At 44.2% G+C, this 11,880-nt stretch overlaps 1 protein-coding gene across 1 annotated transcript; it reads left to right on the forward strand.

Annotated features, from left to right (window-relative positions):
* Positions 1-236: 236 nt before the first annotated feature.
* On the forward strand, positions 237-10,643 carry LOC125806059 (BRD4-interacting chromatin-remodeling complex-associated protein-like). Its single transcript, XM_049485564.1, has 6 exons — positions 237-854; positions 969-2,087; positions 2,412-2,562; positions 2,872-3,026; positions 8,392-8,487; positions 10,638-10,643. The coding sequence occupies exons 1-6, from the start codon at positions 237-239 to the stop codon at positions 10,641-10,643; spliced, it is 2,145 nt and encodes a 714-aa protein (XP_049341521.1).
* The last annotated feature ends 1,237 nt before the right edge of the window (positions 10,644-11,880 follow it).

The raw sequence follows: 11,880 nt of genomic DNA on the forward strand, positions 1-11,880 counted from the left end.
CCTATGTCTCCCTACATCATCTTCCTTCCTCCATCCATCCTTTCCTCAGCCATGCATTAACTGTCCATTCATACACCTGCTCTGCCTCATCGTGAAATATGCTGTGACTCTGAGAATAAACTGCATCAGTTGAAGTTCTGTTCATCCTCCTGTGTTTTAATGGACACACCATCACGACAGCCACCCTTCCACCAAATGCAATCCAACTAAACTTTACATGGTGCCGAAACCCAGGAATGGCAGTTATGATGGATACAGATCAAGAGAACAGACGATCCACACGGCAGAGAAGGCCTCCAACCCATCTTCAGCAATATAACGTCGAGTCAGTGGGCTTTGGAAAGCCACAGGAACCCTGCACCACTAATCCAAGGCCTTCAGCTACCCATCTTAAACCTGGAGGTAGAGGGATCACGAATCCTGCCCCAGCACAACAACAATCTGACCTCAAGGAACTACAGGACGAGGTATGCAGCCTGAAAGAGACAATAAAACTACTTGTTGATCGTATGGGATCCCTGCATATTTGTAACAGAGACTCTGAGTCAGTAAATGTTTCTGAAGATTGCATTAGCTCTGATGATGACTTTGATGTTGATTACTCCCAACCTGCACAAAGACCTCATAGTTGTGTAGAATTTCAATGTTCTATACCTGAAGAGAACAGAGTTAGAAGTTCATGTTCAGCCCCATCTAGATTAGCTTTTCCCCATCCTGCCTCCCAATCTAGTTCTGTACAGCCTCAGCCTTTGATTGCACCCCAGTCTAGTGTTGTGCCTACTCATAATCCCCAGCCTAGGCCTCAGCCCCTTCAACCTTATCCTGCCTTTCCATCTAGTTCTTTACAGCCTCAGGTCTCCTCTCAGTCTGGTGTTTTGCCTCCTCATATCCCTCAGTCTAGCTCCCAGTCTAGCTCCCAGCCTCCTCAACCTCAGCCTGCCTTTCTATCTAGTTCTGTACAGCCTCAGGTTTCCTCTCAGTCTGGTGTTTTGCCTCCTCATATCCCTCAGTCTAGCTCCCAGCCCCCTCAACCTCAGCCTGCCTTTCCATCTAGTTCTGTACAGCCTCAGGTTTCCTCTCAGTCTGCTGTTTTTCCTCCTCATATCCCTCAGTCTAGCTCCCAGCCTAGCTCCCAGCCTCCTCAGCATTATCCTGCCTCCCCATCTAGCTCTTTACAGTCTCAGCCTCAGCCCCACACAGCTTTCCAGTCTGGTTTTTTGCTTCCTTGTAATCTCCAATCTAACTTCCAGCCTGCTCAGTCTTATCCTGCCCCCCAATTTGATCTTCCAACTCCTGCTGATTCCCAGTCTAACCCATTGCCTCCTTTGGCTTTACAGCCTGGTCTTTTAGTCCAACCTGCTCCCCAACCCATTCCTTCAGTACAGCCTGCTCCTGTATCCAACCTTTATGTCCCTCCTCTACCTGGCCTACAGCTTCCAACTGCTCCTGTACATAGCTTTTATGCGCCTCAGGCTCACTATACCAACTCTCCTTCCCAAACTCCTGTTACTAGCCATTATTCATCCCGTATAGTTACTCCTTCCTTTCCTGATTTTCGCAGTGATGACCCATATGAATTCATTATGTTGAAAATGGCATTAGACAACTTGGTACCCCCCTATGAGTCTGAGATGTTTAAGTATCATGTTTTATTGGACCACCTTTTGCTACCCTCTGCTCGCTACATAGCATTATCATATGCCCATGACCCACAACCGTACACCAAGTCAGTAGCAGCTCTTGAACAGCAATATGGTCAGCCACACCATCTTGCCCTGAGAGAGATATCCTCTATTTTGCAACTCCCTCGAATACGTCCAGGAGATTCAAAGGGTTTTCATGCCTTTGCCCTTAGAGTACAATCCCTAGTGGGAATGCTTCAATCACTAGGTCCAGGAGCTGGGACAGCAGAGTTGTCTTGTTCATCCCATGTCCAACAATTATTAAGCAAATTACCTACTGACCAAATTGCAAACTATGCACGGTACGCCCAGTTACACCATCCCCATGTCCAGTACAACTTAATGCACTTCAGTGCTTGGCTTCAAGGAGAAGCCCAATGCCAAGCTCTAGCATCTGGTGTTTTGGTCAGTAGTGAATACACAAGACCAGCTAGATCTGCCCCCATCAAGTCATTCAAACGTGAGAACCAATTTACAGTTCCTACTTCCTCATATTTCCAACAAGCTAAAGCCCAAGCCAAGAATCCAACTCTATCTGTGCATGCGAAATCTCAATCCTGCCCATACTGTAAAAGTCAGGAGCATAGCTTGACATACTGTTCCCAAGTTAGACTACTAAGCCCAAGTAATTTGAAGGAATGGATCAGAAGCAACGGATTATGTTGGCGATGTGCAAAACACCATCAAGCTAAGGAATGTAACCTTAAGAAACCCTGCCCAAAATGTCAGGGTCCACACCTTGGTGTTCTTCATGAAGCAAACAGGAAAACAGATGATTTAGTCCCTCAGCATTCGTCCTCCAAGGTACTCTACCTGAACCCATCAAGCTATTCCCCCAAAGTGCTTCTGAAGATGGTAAAGGTCATTCTGAGTTACAAAGGTCAGTCTTGCCATGCATATGCTCTTCTTGATGATGGTTCAGAACGAACAATGATCTTGTCACAAGCTGCAGACACATTACAACTTGAAGGAACACCTGAAGTTTTGGAGCTTCACACCATTCGGCAAGGTATTGAACAAATACAAGGCTCATCTGTAACATTCAATATTGCAGCAGCAGATAATCCATCTGAGCAATATGTAATCAAGGGAGCGTTCACATCCTCAAATCTTGCTTTGACTGAGCATAGCTATCCAATGAGCTATTTCAAAAGGTACTACCAACATCTGGAAGATCTTCCCCTGCCAGATTTTGACAATGCCATGCCAATGCTACTCATCGGAGCAGACAACACTTACCTGATAACTGCCATAGAAGAGGTGAGGGCTGGACCCCCTGGAACCCCTGTGGCCATTCACACACGATTGGGATGGACCCTGCAAGGACCAACTTACCTACACAAGGTAAAAAGCAAAGTCCAATGTATGCATGTTTCCACATCTTCCTCTGCTGAACTCATGCACAATGTTGAGAAATTGTGGCAAGTTGATGTCCTGCCCTATCAAAATGAACGAGAGGTCACACGATCTAAACAGGACACACGAGCCCTGGCCATGCTGGAAGAGAAATCTCAGACAGTCAAAATGGATGGTGTTCAACGTCACTCAACTCCCCTTTTGTGGAAAGATGAAATGCCTACCATTAAATCTGGAAAGGAAGCTGTATTCCCATTGCTTCGTAGCACAGAACGAAGACTGCAAAATGATCCATGTTTGACTGCGGTCTATGCCAAAGAGATCACAAGATTAAAAGACTTGGGTTATATTTCTTTAGTGTCCCCAGAACAAGAAGCTAAGTCCAATGCATCCTGGTACATTCCTCATCATTTAGTAGAACATAACCAAAAATATCGCATTGTTTTCAACTTTTCCTTCTCTCACAAAGATTACGTTCTAAATGAGCAACTCCTTCCAGGACCTATCCTTGGTCCTACATTAATTGGTGTACTCCTCAGATTTCGTGAACATCCTGTTGCAATCAGTGGCGATATCAAGGCAATGTTCCACCAGATCAGACTCCTTCCTGAAGACAGACCATTCACTAGATTTCTCTGGCGTGAGCAGATGACTGAAGCTCCTTCAACCTACGAATGGCAAGTACTACCCTTTGGGACAACCTGCAGTCCTTGTTGTGCTGTTTATGCACTCCAAACTCATGTCAGAAACCACCCTCAAGCAGACAAAGACATTGTAGACACAGTCTTGCAGTCTTTCTATGTAGACAATTGTTTGCAGTCCTTGAAAGATTCAAAACAAGCTAAAGAACTCATCACAAGGATCAGAACAATCTTGGCTGAAGGTGGCTTTGACATCTGTCAGTGGGCTAGCAATGATCCAGCAGTGATTGATGAACTCCCACTGGAAGCTCTGGCAACCAGCACAATTCAACTTTTGAATCAAGATGCTAACAATCCACTTGAAGGAACGCTTGGATTAACCTGGGACTGCACTTCTGACACTCTCGGTTATAAGTACCGTCCAGTGAAATACCACACTTTAACAATGAGGAATGTGTACAAAGTACTGGCCACCCAATACGACCCATTAGGTTACCTAAGTCCTTTCATCACTCGAGCCAAAATCATTCTCCAAAAATTGTGGTCAAAAAAGAGAGAATGGGATGACCCTCTCCTACCAGATTCCTTGCAACAATCCTGGCAGGAATGGGAAGAAGAACTACCAAGTCTGCATAACATTCGTTTTCCTAGATGGTATGGAACAAGTGATCAAGCAAGTGAACTGCATGTCTTCTGTGATGCTTCAGAACAAGCATATGGTTCTGTAGCTTACATCAAAACAGAGAATGCTCAAGGTGACATCCACATATCCTTTCTCATGGCAAGATCCAGAGTTGCACCCAAGAAAATCATATCCATCCCACGACTAGAACTGTTAGCTGCTGTAACAGGGGTGCTGTAAAGTTTAGTTGGATTGCATTTGGTGGAAGGGTGGCTGTCGTGATGGTGTGTCCATTAAAACACAGGAGGATGAACAGAACTTCAACTGATGCAGTTTATTCTCAGAGTCACAGCATATTTCACGATGAGGCAGAGCAGGTGTATGAATGGACAGTTAATGCATGGCTGAGGAAAGGATGGATGGAGGAAGGAAGATGATGTAGGGAGACATAGGGTGAATGGAGAGATTATACAGGATGGTTGTATCTACAGGATGGATACACAGGATGGATGTTTTATACAAACACACATCCATTGGAAGCTCAGTCCACAATCCAAAAGAGGTTCAAATCCTCAGACCATGCCAAACAAAGAAATAATAAAATGGCCGACAGTGCCATTTTAACCTCTAAGCCCCGCCTTATCCTGCTGCAAAGAATTATGGTCTATGTAGTTTACCTGCTCTCAGGGAATTTCCAACAGCCGCCCCTCAATATGTGTGCATATTGATGAATTTAGGAAGAAAGAATATTAGATTCAGAAACAACCTGAAGTGGAATAAGACGAGCTACAGGTCTAATATAACTTTTACCATTTAAACATACTTCAGCTGTACGAACTTGTCCATCAGAACTTGGAATAAGGCGAGAAATTTTGCCTACTGGCCACATACCTCTAGGCTGTTGAGGGTCCATTACAAGTACTGCTGTTTGTGAGTTTGGGCCATCAGTCAACTGTTTCCATTTATGTCTTAGTTGCAAAGTGGGGAGGTACTCTCTAATGAATCGAGTCCAAAATTGGTCTGCCAGGATTTGGCTGTGCCGCCACCGTCTCCGTTTCAATGCATCAGTCTGTGCATACACTGCTTGTGGTAGTGATGCATCCCGCCGCCCCATGAGCAGAATATTAGGAGTTATTGGATCCAAGTCAGAGATATCTGAAGATACATAACCCAGAGGTTTTGAGTTTAACATACCTTCTATTTCCACCAGTACTGTTCTCAAAACTTCCTCAGTTACAGACTGATTACAAAGAATGGTTTGAAGTGCTGTTTTGATGGATCTGATCTCCCTTTCCCATGTCCCACCGAAATGAGGAGCGTTAGGAGGATTGAAATGAAAGTTTATCTGGTGTTTGGCCAGTACTGTTTTCAAGTTAGAATTGAGGTTCTCGAAAGCTTCTTTCAGTTCTTTACTTCCACCTTTGAAATTTGTTCCTTGATCAGACCACAGCTCATAAGGACATCCTCTCCTGGAAATGAATCTTCGAAGTGCCATTAGAAAACTGTCTGTGTCAAGGTTATTGAGCAGGTCAATATGAATGCACCGTGTAGTTTGACACTTAAATAGTATGCCCCATTTTTTCTCTGTTTTGCGGCCATGACTAACCATGAAAGGTCCAAAACAATCCATTCCTGTAGCCCAAAAGGGGGGTTGCCATACCTGTAAGCGAGACGATGGTAGATCTGCCATTTGTGGATTGATTGGTTTTGCTCTCCATCGTCTGCATTGCATACAAGACCACTGGTGTTTGCGCACAGCTTGCCGTCCACGCAGAATCCAGTAGTACCTTCGAATTTCTGAGAACACTCTCTCTGGACCAGAGTGAAACAGGATCTCATCATAATGTTTGATAAGGAGTGATGTTAAAGGGTGCCTGGGATCTAGAACTATTGGATGGATGGTGTCTGGTTCAACAATGTCTAACCGTCTTAATCTACCTCCCACTCGAATCAGTTTTGTATGGGGATCATACTCAGGTGCTAAAGCTGAAAGTCTGCTGGAGTTTGGAACAGGGTGGTTTGCTTTGAGGGCATTCATCTCTTCAGGGAAACTTTCGTTCTGGGCTTGGGACAACAGCATTGCTTCCACCTGTTTCTGGGTAAGGTCTGGGACTGTTGGAGTTAAAGACTGATGTGTTTCATTCACCAAGTCAGTCCAGCTGGAGTACTTTGTGATGTCAGGCAATGGACTGGGCACATCAGCTCCTGCATGACCACAAAATTGTTTTCTCATTTCTACTTTGATTGTATTTTCAGGGCAAGGAGGCATGCATGGCCAAAGATTTTGTGGTTTTTGGAGGAAGGATGGACCATAGTTCCATTTAGAGGATGATGCCAAGGAAGTTAGGTTAAGACCTCTAGTTATATAGTCTGCAGGATTATTCTTTGAGTCCACATAATGCCAGTCATCTGGGGAGGTGTGTTCTAGGATCTCTGTCAAACGATTAGCTACGAAAGGTTTGTAGCGACAGGATTCTGATTTCACCCATGTTAAAACTACAGTGGAGTCAGACCAAAAGAAGGTTTGGTCTATCTTCAAAGTTAATTCGGTTCGAAAGAGTTTAGCCAATTGCACCCCTGTTACAGCAGCTAACAGTTCTAGTCGTGGGATGGATATGATTTTCTTGGGTGCAACTCTGGATCTTGCCATGAGAAAGGATATGTGGATGTCACCTTGAGCATTCTCTGGTTTGATGTAAGCTACAGAACCATATGCTTGTTCTGAAGCATCACAGAAGACATGCAGTTCACTTGCTTGATCACTTGTTCCATACCATCTAGGAAAACGAATGTTATGCAGACTTGGTAGTTCTTCTTCCCATTCCTGCCAGGATTGTTGCAAGGAATCTGGTAGGAGAGGGTCATCCCATTCTCTCTTTTTTGACCACAATTTCTGGAGAATGATTTTGGCTCGAGTGATGAAAGGACTTAGGTAACCTAATGGGTCGTATTGGGTGGCCAGTACTTTGTACACATTCCTCATTGTTAAAGTGTGGTATTTCACTGGACGGTACTTATAACCGAGAGTGTCAGAAGTGCAGTCCCAGGTTAATCCAAGCGTTCCTTCAAGTGGATTGTTAGCATCTTGATTCAAAAGTTGAATTGTGCTGGTTGCCAGAGCTTCCAGTGGGAGTTCATCAATCACTGCTGGATCATTGCTAGCCCACTGACAGATGTCAAAGCCACCTTCAGCCAAGATTGTTCTGATCCTTGTGATGAGTTCTTTAGCTTGTTTTGAATCTTTCAAGGACTGCAAACAATTGTCTACATAGAAAGACTGCAAGACTGTGTCTACAATGTCTTTGTCTGCTTGAGGGTGGTTTCTGACATGAGTTTGGAGTGCATAAACAGCACAACAAGGACTGCAGGTTGTCCCAAAGGGTAGTACTTGCCATTCGTAGGTTGAAGGAGCTTCAGTCATCTGCTCACGCCAGAGAAATCTAGTGAATGGTCTGTCTTCAGGAAGGAGTCTGATCTGGTGGAACATTGCCTTGATATCGCCACTGATTGCAACAGGATGTTCACGAAATCTGAGGAGTACACCAATTAATGTAGGACCAAGGATAGGTCCTGGAAGGAGTTGCTCATTTAGAACGTAATCTTTGTGAGAGAAGGAAAAGTTGAAAACAATGCGATATTTTTGGTTATGTTCTACTAAATGATGAGGAATGTACCAGGATGCATTGGACTTAGCTTCTTGTTCTGGGGACACTAAAGAAATATAACCCAAGTCTTTTAATCTTGTGATCTCTTTGGCATAGACCGCAGTCAAACATGGATCATTTTGCAGTCTTCGTTCTGTGCTACGAAGCAATGGGAATACAGCTTCCTTTCCAGATTTAATGGTAGGCATTTCATCTTTCCACAAAAGGGGAGTTGAGTGACGTTGAACACCATCCATTTTGACTGTCTGAGATTTCTCTTCCAGCATGGCCAGGGCTCGTGCGTCCTGTTTAGATCGTGTGACCTCTCGTTCATTTTGATAGGGCAGGACATCAACTTGCCACAATTTCTCAACATTGTGCATGAGTTCAGCAGAGGAAGATGTGGAAACATGCATACATTGGACTTTGCTTTTTACCTTGTGTAGGTAAGTTGGTCCTTGCAGGGTCCATCCCAATCGTGTGTGAATGGCCACAGGGGTTCCAGGGGGTCCAGCCCTCACCTGGTCTATGGCAGTTATCAGGTAAGTGTTGTCTGCTCCGATGAGTAGCATTGGCATGGCATTGTCAAAATCTGGCAGGGGAAGATCTTCCAGATGTTGGTAGTACCTTTTGAAATAGCTCATTGGATAGCTATGCTCAGTCAAAGCAAGATTTGAGGATGTGAACGCTCCCTTGATTACATATTGCTCAGATGGATTATCTGCTGCTGCAATATTGAATGTTACAGATGAGCCTTGTATTTGTTCAATACCTTGCCGAATGGTGTGAAGCTCCAAAACTTCAGGTGTTCCTTCAAGTTGTAATGTGTCTGCAGCTTGTGACAAGATCATTGTTCGTTCTGAACCATCATCAAGAAGAGCATATGCATGGCAAGACTGACCTTTGTAACTCAGAATGACCTTTACCATCTTCAGAAGCACTTTGGGGGAATAGCTTGATGGGTTCAGGTAGAGTACCTTGGAGGACGAATGCTGAGGGACTAAATCATCTGTTTTCCTGTTTGCTTCATGAAGAACACCAAGGTGTGGACCCTGACATTTTGGGCAGGGTTTCTTAAGGTTACATTCCTTAGCTTGATGGTGTTTTGCACATCGCCAACATAATCCGTTGCTTCTGATCCATTCCTTCAAATTACTTGGGCTTAGTAGTCTAACTTGGGAACAGTATGTCAAGCTATGCTCCTGACTTTTACAGTAATATATATAATATAATAGAGTTGGATTCTTGGCTTGGGCTTTAGCTTGTTGGAAATATGAGGAAGTAGGAACTGTAAATTGGTTCTCACGTTTGAATGACTTGATGGGGGCAGATCTAGCTGGTCTTGTGTATTCACTACTGACCAAAACACCAGATGCTAGAGCTTGGCATTGGGCTTCTCCTTGAAGCCAAGCACTGAAGTGCATTAAGTTATACTGGACATGGGGATGGTGTAACTGGGCGTACCGTGCATAGTTTGCAATTTGGTCAGTGGGTAATTTGCTTAATAACTGTTGGACATGGGATGAACAAGACAACTCTGCTGTCCCAGCTCCTGGACCTAGTGATTGAAGCATTCCCACTAGGGATTGTACTCTAAGGGCAAAGGCATGAAAACCCTTTGAATCTCCTGGACGTATTCGAGGGAGTTGCAAAATAGAGGATATCTCTCTCAGGGCAAGATGGTGTGGCTGACCATATTGCTGTTCAAGAGCTGCTACTGACTTGGTGTACGGTTGTGGGTCATGGGCATATGATAATGCTATGTAGCGAGCAGAGGGTAGCAAAAGGTGGTCCAATAAAACATGATACTTAAACATCTCAGACTCATAGGGGGGTACCAAGTTGTCTAATGCCATTTTCAACATAATGAATTCATATGGGTCATCACTGCGAAAATCAGGAAAGGAAGGAGTAACTATACGGGATGAATAATGGCTAGTAACAGGAGTTTGGGAAGGGGAGTTGGTATAGTGAGCCTGAGGCGCGTAAAAGCTATGGACAGGAGCAGCTAAAAGCTGTAGGCCAGGTAGAGGAGGGACATAAAGGTTGGATACAGGAGCAGGCTGTACTGAAGGAATGGGTTGGGGAGCAGGTTGGACTAAAAGACCAGGCTGTAAAGCCAAAGGAGGCAATGGGTTAGACTGGGAATCAGCAGGAGTTGGAAGATCAAATTGGGGGGCAGGATAAGACTGAGCAGGCTGGAAGTTAGGTTGGAGATTACAAGGAAGCAAAAAACTAGACTTTAAAGCTGTGTGGGGCTGGGGCTGAGACTGTAAAGAACTAGATGGGGAGGCAGGATAAGGCTGAGGAGGCTGGGAGCTGGACTGGGAGCTAGACTGAGTGTTATGAGGAGGAAAAACACCAGACTGAGAGGAAACCTGAGGCTGTACAGAACTAGATGGAAAGGCAAGCTGAGGTTGAGAAGGCTGGGAACTGGACTGGGAGCTAGATTGAGGGATATGAGGAGGCAAAACACCAGACTGAGAGGAAACCTGAGGCTGTAAAGAACTAGATGGAAAGGCAGGATAAGGTTGAAGGGGCTGAGGCCTAGGCTGGGGATTATGAGTAGGCACAACACTAGACTGGGGTGCAATCAAAGGCTGAGGCTGTACAGAACTAGATTGGGAGGCAGGATGGGGAAAAGCTAATCTAGATGGGGCTGAACATGAACTTCTAACTCTGTTCTCTTCAGGTATAGAACATTGAAATTCTACACAACTATGAGGTCTTTGTGCAGGTTGGGAGTAATCAACATCAAAGTCATCATCAGAGCTAATGCAATCTTCAGAAACATTTACTGACTCAGAGTCTCTGTTACAAATATGCAGGGATCCCATACGATCAACAAGTAGTTTTATTGTCTCTTTCAGGCTGCATACCTCGTCCTGTAGTTCCTTGAGGTCAGATTGTTGTTGTGCTGGGGCAGGATTCGTGATCCCTCTACCTCCAGGTTTAAGATGGGTAGCTGAAGGCCTTGGATTAGTGGTGCAGGGTTCCTGTGGCTTTCCAAAGCCCACTGACTCGACGTTATATTGCTGAAGATGGGTTGGAGGCCTTCTCTGCCGTGTGGATCGTCTGTTCTCTTGATCTGTATCCATCATAACTGCCATTCCCGGGTTTCGGCACCATGTAAAGTTTAGTTGGATTGCATTTGGTGGAAGGGTGGCTGTCGTGATGGTGTGTCCATTAAAACACAGGAGGATGAACAGAACTTCAACTGATGCAGTTTATTCTCAGAGTCACAGCATATTTCACGATGAGGCAGAGCAGGTGTATGAATGGACAGTTAATGCATGGCTGAGGAAAGGATGGATGGAGGAAGGAAGATGATGTAGGGAGACATAGGGTGAATGGAGAGATTATACAGGATGGTTGTATCTACAGGATGGATACACAGGATGGATGTTTTATACAAACACACATCCATTGGAAGCTCAGTCCACAATCCAAAAGAGGTTCAAATCCTCAGACCATGCCAAACAAAGAAATAATAAAATGGCCGACAGTGCCATTTTAACCTCTAAGCCCCGCCTTATCCTGCTGCAAAGAATTATGGTCTATGTAGTTTACCTGCTCCCAGGGAATTTCCAACAGTAACTATAGACAATTGTGGACATTAATCAAGTACAGGTACCTCACAAATATACTTTTAAATTACTTATACATTTTTAAGTTGTTTAAGTTTTTCATAGGTTCTTTTTTAGAAGAAATTAATGCTGTAAACTCCAGACCAAAGTTTGTCCAAACGAAGTTTGTCATGGTAGTTTAGTTGTGTTAGTACCAGAGATATCAGTTAACAAAGTATACATACTCTTTTTTTTTTACTCTCAATTACTTCACTTATATAGACATTTTGGTTATCTTTATTTTACTAGAGTAACTATTTTACAGACAATTTTTTACTTCTACTCCTTAACTTTTCACACAATTATCTG

Source organism: Astyanax mexicanus, chromosome 12, assembly GCF_023375975.1.
Source record: "Astyanax mexicanus isolate ESR-SI-001 chromosome 12, AstMex3_surface, whole genome shotgun sequence".
Taxonomy (NCBI): domain Eukaryota; kingdom Metazoa; phylum Chordata; class Actinopteri; order Characiformes; family Acestrorhamphidae; genus Astyanax; species Astyanax mexicanus.